General features: G+C 42.6%; 2 protein-coding genes across 2 annotated transcripts; one reads left to right on the top strand and one right to left on the bottom strand.

Annotated features, from left to right (window-relative positions):
- The first annotated feature begins 895 nt into the window (after positions 1 to 895).
- LOC115052744 (S-arrestin-like) lies at positions 896 to 6,799 on the top strand. Its single transcript, XM_029517051.1, has 15 exons — positions 896 to 943; positions 1,993 to 2,053; positions 2,415 to 2,459; positions 3,226 to 3,425; positions 3,710 to 3,769; positions 4,126 to 4,193; positions 4,271 to 4,406; positions 4,613 to 4,697; positions 4,779 to 4,851; positions 4,947 to 5,084; positions 5,189 to 5,266; positions 5,544 to 5,558; positions 5,822 to 5,874; positions 6,187 to 6,196; positions 6,441 to 6,799. Exons 1-15 carry the CDS (start codon positions 896 to 898, stop codon positions 6,532 to 6,534), a joined length of 1,164 nt encoding a protein of 387 aa, XP_029372911.1. The 3' UTR covers positions 6,535 to 6,799.
- Positions 6,800 to 7,663: 864 nt separating this feature from the next.
- On the bottom strand, positions 7,664 to 10,332 carry LOC115052738 (collagen alpha-1(VIII) chain-like). Its single transcript, XM_029517040.1, has 4 exons — positions 9,780 to 10,332; positions 9,491 to 9,571; positions 9,316 to 9,396; positions 7,664 to 9,236 (listed from the first exon to the last, which is right to left on the bottom strand). The coding sequence occupies exons 1-4, from the start codon at positions 10,132 to 10,134 to the stop codon at positions 8,284 to 8,286; spliced, it is 1,470 nt and encodes a 489-aa protein (XP_029372900.1). The 5' UTR covers positions 10,135 to 10,332; the 3' UTR covers positions 7,664 to 8,283.
- Positions 10,333 to 12,064: the final 1,732 nt, after the last annotated feature.

Raw genomic sequence — 12,064 nt, 5'->3', positions numbered from 1 at the left:
TTTGCTGGGATGCTTCAGCCAATCCCATCCATTGGGTCACCCTGGACAGGCTGATATGAAAAAAGTATTACAAAAAACAAATGAATAAAATCAACGTGAGTTGCGTCAAGGGGTCTCAGGGTGGCCCCACCTGCCCAGACCTTTTAGAGGACGTGGTTGCCTCAAACTTTTCCATGGGAATGGCTCTGATAGCAGAGGAAGGTTCTGAGTCAGACTCGGTTTTTATATCTGAAACTGCTGTCTGAGTGTTCATGTTGCTGCGTATCTACAGGATTATCTGTGTGTGTGTGAGTGTTTTAAGTCAGTAATGATCACCATGCTGACCAGGCTGTGTGTGTAGATTATAAATGCAGCTCAGTGAGTCTGATCATCTGAAAGCTGCTGCTGAGCACCATCATCATTATCAGTGCTGTTGCAGGTCAGTGTTTGTTTTTCCACTGTTTTCTATTTTATCCTGATCCAGTGTTTCCTCCTGCCATGGGAACATTGGAGAACTGAGTCCCGCTCACTCAGTCTCTGCTGCTGTCAGAAAGATTTGGGGGTTTGAGGGTTTGAATTCTGGCTTTGATAAATTACCTGAACTGAAATTTCTTTAAAGAACCACACACAGTGAAGCTGCAACATATTTCTCATAAAAATAATATCAACTTTAATTTATTAACACTCACTTTCTGTTTCATTTGTTTACACAAGTGAATCAAAATAACATTATCATAGTGAATGTGACAAAGCAACTGGAGATGACTCAAATATACTTTTGTGAAATAAATGACTATGAAATGTGAAGTGGCTTTAAATACACCACTTCAGACAAAACCATTCAAAGCTGTTGAGTGAATGAATCCATGTTAATGTATTGGTGTTCGTGTGTTGCAGGTCCTGAGAAGACATCACCATGAGTCCAAAACACGTTGTCTTCAAAAAGGTTTCCCGCGACAAATCGGTGAGTCCAGCTCAGCCTGTGGTCAAACACTGGTGTCTGTATCTCAACAATCAAAGATCATATTTTCCCAGAATATTCATGCAAACCACCAACATGATAAGTTAATTGCTCTAATGATGGTTTAATTTCTTTTTCTGGTCATACAAGTGCACCTAAAAAAAATTTTGTGGGAAAAAAGTTAAACTTTATTCTAGATTGGGGACACAGTGAAATATTTCATCCAAGTTTTAATTTGGATGATACAGCTCATGAAAATCAAAAGTTCAGTATCTCAGTATCAATATCAGAATATTCATTTGGATTGTGGTTAAATGACCATTCACACAGTATAAATAGCAGGGATCTGGCAGGAGCGACTCCCTCAGCAGGATTCAGCACAGCAGAGAGACAGCTACTACTAACTGGTCCTGATGGTCCAGCTAACTGTTCTGACTGTATTACTGGTCCAGACAGTCCAGCCAGCTGGTCTGACACCACTCCAATCAGGCCTTAGGACTGATGCGGCTGATCCTCCACACCAGCAAACACTGATGACATCACTCCCGCTGAAGGAGTCTAAAACTGAACTGATCTGAGTCTTGTCTGAGATAAATCATAAATGAGACGAAGAACAGACTCTTCAGAAAAGAAACTTCTCTGTGATGTAAATCATTTTGATTGGCAGAAATACTTGAGATTATGGAGTTCTAACTGTGATTATCCAGATTAAAACCTGTAATTTAAGACTTGAAATATTTCACTCTTCAGGAAAAAAATTCCAGCCTCAGCAAATTTAACCTTTGCAATTAAACTACTACTTTTTTGCCGTGCACTGGCACTTTGTATTGATGGATGTTCAAAAATGATGAGAAACACTCTGCACATGCAGGAAAAAATGTTATAATCTTCATTTATTTCAAAATTTATAGATTTTACACATATGTACATGTTGACCAGCTTTGGGTGAGGTCTAAGAGTTTGGGTCATGCCAGGTAAATAAGATGGAGGAAGTGGTACCAAAGTACCTCTGAGCCAGGTTCCAGTCCTTCTGACCCCGCCTCCCTCCTCAGGTGGCGGTCTACATGGCCAAGAGGGACTTTATGGATTACTGTGACTTTGTGGATCCAGTTGGTGAGTTCTGAGAGAAACAAACTGAACCTGGAAATCAGTTTCATTCTGGTTGCTACATGGATCTGCAATTAGCTTATGAGCTAATAATACAACAGTCCGTCAGTCTTGAAGATGTTGGATGGGACTTTTTTCTCTATTGATAGAATTTGGCTAACAGTTTGTCCTGCTTCCAGTCTTGGTGCTAAGCTAGTGTTGTTTCTTTAAACCTTATGGTGGGGAACATTAGGTTCCAGCTGCAGACAGATGATCTGGACTTAAGTGTCTTTACTCCTTTTTTCACTGGTCAATAACTCACTAAGATCCTCTGACAAGACTTAGATCAGCTTCCAGACTCAGGTGACGTGACTGTTTCCTCTCTCAGACGGAGTCATCCTGATTGACCCGGTGCAGCTCAAAGGAAAGAAAGGTTAGTGTGCCATTCTTATTCATCTGTTTTTTGTTGAATTGAAAACAGATTTTTTTGCTAGTATTCGATTCACAGTCAAATTGGTATCCCCTTTTATCACCTTCTCTGCATTTTCATACTGGAGTAAAATTATGTCAGTTACTCTGTGATTATGGTTTTTCTCAGGCACTACAGAGGAATAGTGGTTTGCGCTGTTTAGTTGCAGCAAGAACTTTGTGGGTTCAGTTCCCTTTCTGTGCAGAGTTTGCATGTTCTCTGTGTGGGTTTCCTCCCACCATCCAAAGACTTCATGTTTGGGTTAATTTGCGAGTCTAAATTGTCCGTAGGTCTGAATGTGAGTGTGAGTGGTTGTTGGTCTCTGTCTGTCTGTGTTTGTTGGCCCTGTGATGGACTGGTGACCTGTCCAGGATGTACCTGGCCCTCACCCAGTGTGAGCTGGGATTGGCTCCAGTTTGCCCCGCAACCTGGAAATGGATAAGCGGTAGAAGATGAATGAATGTTTTTTCTCAGCTTCCTTATGTCCAAAGGGACTGGACATGACTGAACTTGCCAGCATTAAGACCCAGTCTTAGTGAAAGAAATCTATGGTCAGAGAAAGAAATGTGACATTAGTGTCTTAAACCAAAATGTTTAATTACGTGACAGAATGACTGACATAAAAGACTTTAACGTAACATTTAATGCTTGTCTTGTCGTGGCCATTGGTGGCACTGCATCTTTCCGAATGTGTGTCATTCCTGTCAATGCAATCTGTTTGTGTGTCTAGTGTATGTGATGCTGTCATGCACGTTCCGGTACGGCCACCAGGACATGGATGTAATGGGTGTGGCTTTCAAGAGGGACCTGTTCATGGTGACTCGACAGGTTTATCCTGAGCTTCAGGACAAGGAGAAACTGACTCACACTAAGATCCAGCAGAAACTGTTGAGGAAGTTAGGAGAGAACGCCTTCCCCTTCTTCTTTGAGGTGAGGAACTCCCAGGTGACTGCAGGAAGTCCAGTTCAGATGCTGGACATGATGCTGGACAGATTCACAGATGAGTTAATTTTAGTCGACGGGCAAGATTAGTCAGTCACTGCATGGATGGACTCTGCTATGATAATTCAATGTTTCCATGAAACAAAGCTAAAACTTGATTACTTGTGACCAGAGGCCCATCCACCTACATTTCTGCTTCTCAGAGCATGAACCGACTCAGACACTGAAGTGACAACGAGCTGCTCTGCACTGATATGGTGTCTCTATTTCAGTTTCCAGACAACCTCCCGTGTTCAGTGTGCCTGCAGCCTGGACCATTAGACGTGGGGAAGGTAACTTGTCTTCAGGGAGTCAAAACAGAATTCTGTTTAACTGTTAAGACAGAATGCTGTTTTAACCTCATGTCACTATGTCACTGCATCTTCTTCTTCAGACATCCCCCTTCTCTGTAGAGACTGACGTCCTCTTGTTCGGTACAGACAGATGTCCCATAGTTTTGTAGGGACAGATGTCGTTTTGAGGCAGATGTCCAGAGACCTGTTCTCTCTGTGACTCTGCTGCCATTCAAACTGAAATCGAAAGTTTTTTGAAAGTTTATTTGATTCAACTTTTAAGTTGAAATTTTGAGGTGGACATCAATGTCCTGGTTCTTCCAGGGAACTCAGGTGTTCTTGTCTCTGTGTGGCAGAAATGTGCTGTCGAGTTTGAGGTGAAAGCTTTCAGTGGAGAAAATCGGGACGATAGGATTGACAAACAGTGAGTCTGGAGACAGTTGGACCAAATCCAGTGGATTTGACCTTGTAATGTAAGTAACTCTATATCTATCCTCTCAGGAGCTCAGTTTGTCTCAGTATCCGCAAAATCCATTTCACCCCAGAGGACAGTAAAGTGGTTCCAGTGGCTGAAACATCCTTGGAGTTACTAATGTCTGAGAAACCTCTGCATGTCAAAATGAGTCTGCCCAAGGAGGTAAGACAGTCTTCTGTCCTGAAGCTCCCCATAATTGTCTCATATTTCTTACTGCCTCGTCTGACTTTACCTGTCTCAGCTGCCTGTATTTGTCTCAGCTGAGTGTACTTGTCTTACTTATCTCTGTCTGTCCCACCTGTCTCTCTGTCCTGCCTCTTCTGTCTGTTCTCCTGTCTGTCTCTCCTGCGTGTCTCTCCTGTCTTCAGACATTTTACCACGGTGAACCAGTGAAAGTGACTGTTGAGATCACAAACTCTTCCAGCAGGAACGTCAAAGACATTAGTGTGTCAGGTGAGGTGACGATGTGTGTTGTTACTGTGTGTTTGGTGATGTTGGAGACATCTAAGGACATTCACACGCCTCTGTCTTTAGTGGAGCAGGTGACAAACATCATCCTTTACTCCAACGACAAATATATCAAGTCAGTGGCCAAAGAGGAGACAGAGTGAGTCTGACACACACACACACACACACACACACACACACACACACTATTTTGTGTACCTACACATATATATGTGTGTGTGTGTGTGTACACAGTGACACTGTCCCCTCGGGTACCAGTCTCAGGAAGGACTACACACTGTATCCTCTGCTGGCTCACAACAAAGACCGAAGAGGGCTCGCTCTGGACGGACGTCTCAAACATGAGGACACTAACCTGGCTTCATCCACCATGTGAGACTGACACCTGAATATATAGACACATACACAAATGTACATGAAATACACTGTGATAAGCCTCTTCTTTCTGTCTCACTGTCGCTCTGTCCCTGTCCCAGTGTGAAGCAGGAGGTGCTTAGGGAGGTCCAGGGGATCCTAGTGTCCTATAAAGTTGTAGTTCGGATGATGGCATCTGGGTGAGTCTGTCACTTGGATAAGCGATTTCCTTAGGTGGGTCAGAGGTCAGAGGGGAGAGGTCACAGAAAACTGCTGTTCAGACATCAGCAAATTTACAGCCAGCATCACATAATGGAACTGGAACACCATCATAGTGACATCACAGTGAGGTCACTGACCAGATGAACAGCATGTACAGTGTAAACATTTGAAGTCAAAGTTTGTTGCCTGTTTATAAACTGAATTTTTCAAACAAATAGTCTGAAACAATGTCTGTTCTCTCTCATGCAACAACAGGACCATTGGATCCAGGTCTCTGTCTGTTTCTCTGTCTTAATGTCACTGTCTTTGTCTCTGTCCCAGTGTGTCTTTATCTGTCTTTCTGCATGACTGTACTCTGTCACTGTCTGTATATCATTCTCTGTGTCACTCTGTCCAACTTAATCTCTATCTCTCTGTTGTTGTGTGAGTCTTACTGTTCTTGTCTTTGTCTCTGCCCCAGTGAGTCTGTGTCTCTATTTCTTTGTCTGTGTGTCTCTTACTTGATTGTATGTGTGTGTGTGTGTTTATTACAGTGAGGTGTATCTTGAGGTTCCTTTCCGACTGATGCATCCTAAACCTGAAGCAGGTGGGGGCCCACACACACACACACACACACACACACATCAGTCATCTTCATTGTCCAAATGTCCAATCAAAAGCTGAGCTTCGTTTTGCTAAGCAGCTTAGCAGGAATATTCTTTTTGTGTTATGCAACAAATTGCTTAACACACACACACAAACACACACTCGCTAGTAGTTGTACTGAATGTTTTTCCTATAATCATATTTTGCTTATTGAGTCAGTGTCTCATTGAAGGAAATTCTGTAACTTATCTGGATCGATAATGTATTTCTTTCTCTCCGTAACTTGCCCTTGTGTCATCTAATCCATCTTCAGCCAAGGAGAGGTGAGACCAGCAACGGCCAGCACACACAATACAGATGCAAACAGAAAGAGCCAGACTGAGGCACAATGAGAGAGAGAAGCTTTGCCTAAGTCATCTGTTGTGCTGTCCTACTCACAGTTTTTGTCTCTGTCCCGCTGCCCATCCTCTCTGTCTCTCCCCCTTTGTCCCTCTGTCCCTTGTCCCTTTGTATCTATCCACCAATCTCTCTGTCTTTGTCTTTCTGTCCCCCTGTCCTATCCCACAGTGAATCAGATGATATGGTCTTTGAGGAGTTTAAACGGGCCTACCTGAAAGGTGTGGTTTACGGAGACGATGATGAATCTCCCACTGAGGCCTGAAAGGTCCACAGATTGGACATTGTCCCTCACTCTCCAGATCTAAAGACCATTGTTCCTAATGTTAGTGATGTGAGTGATGAATCACTGCTACATAGAAACTGTCTAGATCCTTTACTGCTGTCGAGCACTGACCTCTGTCTGACCTTAAAACAGCACATTGGTTTCAACAGATGACTCCACCATTTAATCATGTCTACATTTATTACAAAGGGGTCTGAGGTCACAGGTCATCATTCAAACTGACTCAGTCAAAGAAGCAAAAGAATTTGCACATAGTTTATTATAATGGGCTTCCTGTTTGAGAATAAAACAAAATGTGTTTGGGAGAAATCTGTGTTTTCAATGGTGTTCTAAAACACGGTGGGTCAAAGAGGATGGGTGCTTTACCACTGTCAGTATTCAACAGTGAAGCAATCATTGGATATCAAGGGCCAGATTCACAAAACTTTCTTAAGAAATAAATCTGATTAAGTGGCATTTTTGAGGAGAGGAGAGGTGGAGAGTGAGACTGAGGAGAGGAGTTTGATGCCGCTGTAATTCAATCTGTGTTGGAGCCCCACTGTTAGTCAGACTGGGTTTCTCATTGTAATGAGGTTAAACCAACATGGTATTCTGTTTCACAGTGACACCTCTCAGATCTCTGTAGACAATGGCTCCTCTCAGATTTCAGCTCTTGTTATTGGGGTAACTGGCTTTACATGTCACACCTACAGCTGCTGAGGGAAACAAGCCCAGAGTCATAGCCGAAGATGTAAAATGTCTCCAGTGAAAATTCACAACTCCAGATAATGCGCAATCTGACTATGATCAACTTTCTGTGACTTAGGAAGCTCCAGTTCATCCTCAGATCTCAGATGAGACATTGGATTTTTTGTGGCTGCTTATGGTTTATGGAGTCCTCTCCATTAGGGCTTGATGGACTCCTCTTTGTTCTATTGTTGTACAATGGGGAAATTCAGAGAGGGGAGGGTGACCTCTCTGAAGTTTTACATTTTACACTGCAGCTATAAGATCAGTGCTGGAGAATCATCAGATGACTTGATGTCTTTAAAGCTCCAATATAGATAGGAAATCTCTGCAGTTTACACAGACAAAGAGGAAATGAGAGATAAGGGATTCACGCTCGGGATTTTATTACAGCAGAGGCAAAGAGTTAATAGGAAACAGAACTGGGGCACCAAACAAACAGGTTACATTCTCATGACGAACATCAAGATGAAGCATGAAGCTACTGTCAAAAATAAAATTAGAGACAGATTCAAAAGTAAAAAAAAAAAAAAAACAATTCAACTGAAGTGAGTTGGTAGCAATGATTTTCTTCTCTGTGGAACAGGAAGCTTCTTCTCTAAGTCGGTGACCAGGAAGAGTCCTTAGCACAAAGTCAGAGCAAAGTGGGGTCTTAATGAGACATTTACTTCAAACAGCATCTTGGTCTCTGGACATTCAGGACTAGATGCAGTTTATTGACAGGTTGTACAAACTGTGAATCACTTGCGTTCAGTGCTTGGATGTTCATAGTAATCACGTAAAACCATCGTAGAGGTGGAAAGGGGGTCTAAATTCTGGGAAGTTTGCTGGTTGTACATAATGTATTCCTACTGTTACTGTTTTGGTTGAGTTCATTGTTGATTTGTTGGTGGTTGGGACTGATCTACTCCCCAGTTTGTGCGTGTTGTGTGATTTTTTATTTATTTTTTTTTAGATCACACTGATGCAGCCAATATCATTTATTTAGCACCTTCTGGATGACTAAGGCTCATTTATAGATCTTCCAATAGCAGGTGATGCAGGAGCAGTCGAGGATTCAGGTATTTCTCCCCAGCTGTATCCACCCTCAGGTACCATCAATGGGGGCATGGGGGCTCTAAGTAAGGCCACGTCACATGTGTCTGGATGGAGCAAAAAACCAGAGAAGGTGCTGCTGGCCTCAGTCCCAGCATACATGCCGTTAGTGACTGAATCCTTCACCTGTATCCACACCCTGTCCCCTCGGACCAGGTGAAGGATTATTGAATGGGAGGTGGTTCCTAACACTTTGGGGTCTGTGGTTTTAACAACTGGCAGGAAATTATGAAAGAGGCCAACTTTGAGGACTCGCTCATGGACAGTGAGGTGATAGTTGAAGACATAGGTGCCATTGATGGGGGCTGTGTAGAGACCATTGCTGGGGTTGTAGCTCCCCTGGATGTTGTAGTGGACGTAAGGGAAGACCACAGGGCTGTTTGGTGGGGGGTAACTGGACGCCAGGCCTGCAGCAAATGCAGACTGAATAGTGGGCATGCAGGGACCAGGAGGACCCATTAACCCAATAGGCCCCAGGTCGCCCTTATCCCCCTGTGGACCCCTCTGGCCTGCAGGCCCTGTGTACCCCTGGTGCCCCTTGTCTCCCTTGTCCCCCTTCTGCCCTGGATCCCCATCTAAGCCGTCTGTACAGTTACACTCCCCCATTTGCCCTGGTTCTCCCTTCTCACCAACCGATCCAGGGTCACCAGGGTGACCCAGATCACCCATATCACCCTTAAGACCTCTGGGTCCTGGCATCCCTTTTGCGCCCGGCAAACCTCTAGGTCCTGCAGGACCAGGTAACCCTGGGGTTCCAGGGAAGCTATGGCCGTGTTCACAGAGATCTGGACAGACTCCGTCATCTCCTTTAGGACCCTGAGGCCCTGGATGACCTGCCAGACCTTGATCACCTTTGTCACCTGCAGGTCAACAAAAACCAGTTCAGGAACTGGCCCCGAACTAAGGTGCCAGAAATGTGTAAATATGTATGTTCTTCACCTTTGAAACCTCGTTCTCCCTTGGGTCCCACCAGTCCTGGGGGACCTCGCTGTCCCTTCTCACCATCATCTCCTTTCTGTCCTGAGGGTCACACACACCAACAACAATCAGCAGCAGAAACAGTCCAACTAATATTTGGCAGTAAAAAACATAATAACTCGGGGAAACATTTTACCTTTGATCCCTGGTCTGCCCTGAGGACCTGGAGGACCTCTGAACCCTGATAACCCCCTTCTCCCAGGACTACCTGGACTACCTGGTGGTACAAAAGATTAATCTTGCATCCCTGAAAATGATTCTTCATTTCATTACCACGGGATACAGTCCCGTGGTAATGAAATCAGGATCAGCATCAGAGTTCAGTACACTGAAGCAATACCATAACTATTATAATTTAATTAATTTATATTCTAGTTCTGGTCCATAACTGTTGGATCTCTTATTCAGCATGGTTTATTTTTTACCAGGCAATCCCCTGTCTCCATGGTCTCCTTTGGGGCCCTGGCTGCTCTGACAGTGTGTACAGAGACAGAACCAGGGGATCTGGTCACTGGACATGGAGACCAGGCCCTGCAGTAGCATCTGGCAGTAGGTTTCCAGGGTCCCAGCTGGCCCAGGGCCATCCATAGGTGGGTGGGGGAGTGTAGGAGGAAATTCAGATGGGTGCTCCCAACGATCCAAGGACAGTGGATCAGGCATCGCCACAACAATGGGGAGGGACAGCACCATCAACAGGAAGTAAAGAGGAAAGGTCTGCATGGTTGGTCTGCAGAGATGTGTTAAAGGTTTAACTCTCCTGCTTCTCACCATCACCACCATTTTTTTCCTGATTTAAAATCAACTCAGAGACCAGATCCAACAGTAAACCGGGTGTAGGTGTATTATTATACTGATCTACTGTTAAATTACTTTGGCAGATCCTTTAATTTAATATGTTTCAAATATATGAAATATATGCAATAGTTGCTGACTTCTTATTTTCTTTTTTTCTTATTTTTTTTGGTTGGTTGCCTGGGGTTTTGTTTTGTTTTGTTTTTGCTCCCATTCTTAAAGGGATATCATCATCAAGTAAATATACAACAATACAATAAAACATTTTTATTGGAATGAAATTCTAAGAATATTGTAGTTACAATTAACCAATCCATCAGTTTGTATATTAACTAGTGATCAAAATAAAAACATTAAAAACAACACAAAGCTGTGATTGTGACTAAGTCTGATGAAAACCAGTGGTTGATGTTTGTATCAAAACAATTACAAATAGTAATTATTCTCTAAGCTTTTCTCATTTTTTTTATTAATGATAAATTAAAGTAAATTATGATTATTGATATTAATATTGTTCAAATATATATTAAATATATTCCCACTTGTATTTAATAATATACAACAGTTAGTTCCGACCAAGTAATTTGATTGGACAGGAGACATTCCATGAGTGCTGATACAGAGTACAGTCGCACTGGGACTTTTTACTGACACTCTCACCCCGTTGTTCTAATAACGTTACACCAGTTAACTATGTTGGATTGTGGCAAACCTTGCATCGCAAATATGAACATATTTCCACAAATAACATTTGATCTAAATTATGAATGGTCATCAGACCCAGAGGAGGAAGAAGGGAAGGAAAAAGGCCTGGATACATAAGCACAAACCAAGTGTGCTGATGTGACATCAGCCGACCTCGACAAATTAGAGAAGAGCAAAAATCAAGCTAACACTGTAATGCAGACAACCTCGGCTCTGAACTGCCTTGGGACTTGGCTGAATCTCAGAAATATCCATTTAAATGGAAACATTCAGATAAAATAGTAGAGGTAATATGCAGACACAGTTGCAAGCATGTGAAAAGCTAGGAAATGTTTATGTGTTGCCTGGCAACAGCCTTGTCTCCCTTCCAGTTGCGGAGCTATTTGTGTTGGCGGAGCCAAATAAATGATTAGATAAACAAACAAATCACAATCTCTTATCACTCATTACTGTTAACTAAGAACATGCGCTCGTAGAATTTTTGTATAAAAGCAATATCACACTCAAGATGCTGTTGATATTGTTTAAATAAAGGCAAAATACTAAATGTGTAATTTAATTTAAATCTATTATTTATATATTCACTTGTTTTTTTTCTATTTGTTGCTTTTTCATATTCCCAATTTAATTTCTCCACATTTCACAGATTTGTAATTTCATGATCATGAGATATGTCAACTCTCAGTTACTCACCGACTGTTAGATCCTTCAATTAGACTGACATCTGGGATCTCACTTGTCAGACTCACACTTGCTAATAAAAAACCTGGACCCCGCCCACCTCAGCACTTACTGCCCCTCCCACACAGTCACGGGCTTTGTGTCTTTGTTGAGTGAGAACTAGGCCTGTGTTTCTGTGTTGTTTTGAATGCACATTTTGACCTCATTATAATAATAATACACATAGGTGTCACATCACAATGTATGAGCACATACACTTTTCTCCATGAAAAGTGTAGTCTGAGTCAGGATACCAGTCTTTTTTGATTTCCATTGATTTGCAACAGATCAACAGTCTCCAAAACGCCTAGTCCTCTCTGCCAAACAATATCATCACCACGATACCAACATCAACATTATCCCTGAGGTCAAAAGGAAACATGTTGCCATTTTCAATCACCAATTATCTTCTCTAGGTATGTTGCATGCATCATGCCTTTTTGCTCTATACAACATCAGGAGAATCACTTCTGACCTGAATCCGACCTTCACC

Source organism: Echeneis naucrates, chromosome 13 (genome assembly GCF_900963305.1).
Source record: "Echeneis naucrates chromosome 13, fEcheNa1.1, whole genome shotgun sequence".
Lineage (NCBI taxonomy): Eukaryota > Metazoa > Chordata > Actinopteri > Carangiformes > Echeneidae > Echeneis > Echeneis naucrates.
This window is presented reverse-complemented; position numbering and strand designations above follow the sequence as displayed.

Coding starts and splice junctions, on each gene's coding strand:
- LOC115052738 (XM_029517040.1), bottom strand. CDS start 10,134: ATGGTGGTGATGGTGAGAAGCAGGAGAGTTAAACCTTTAACACATCTC. Junction 9,572..9,779: donor TGGAGACAGGGGATTGCCTG/GTAAAAAATAAA, acceptor TTGTACCACCAG/GTAGTCCAGGTAGTCCTGGG. Junction 9,397..9,490: donor GGGCAGACCAGGGATCAAAG/GTAAAATGTTTC, acceptor TGTGACCCTCAG/GACAGAAAGGAGATGATGGT.
- LOC115052744 (XM_029517051.1), top strand. CDS start 896: ATGAGTCCAAAACACGTTGTCTTCAAAAAGGTTTCCCGCGACAAATCG. Junction 3,426..3,709: donor CCTTCCCCTTCTTCTTTGAG/GTGAGGAACTCC, acceptor TCTCTATTTCAG/TTTCCAGACAACCTCCCGTG. Junction 4,407..4,612: donor AAATGAGTCTGCCCAAGGAG/GTAAGACAGTCT, acceptor TCCTGTCTTCAG/ACATTTTACCACGGTGAACC.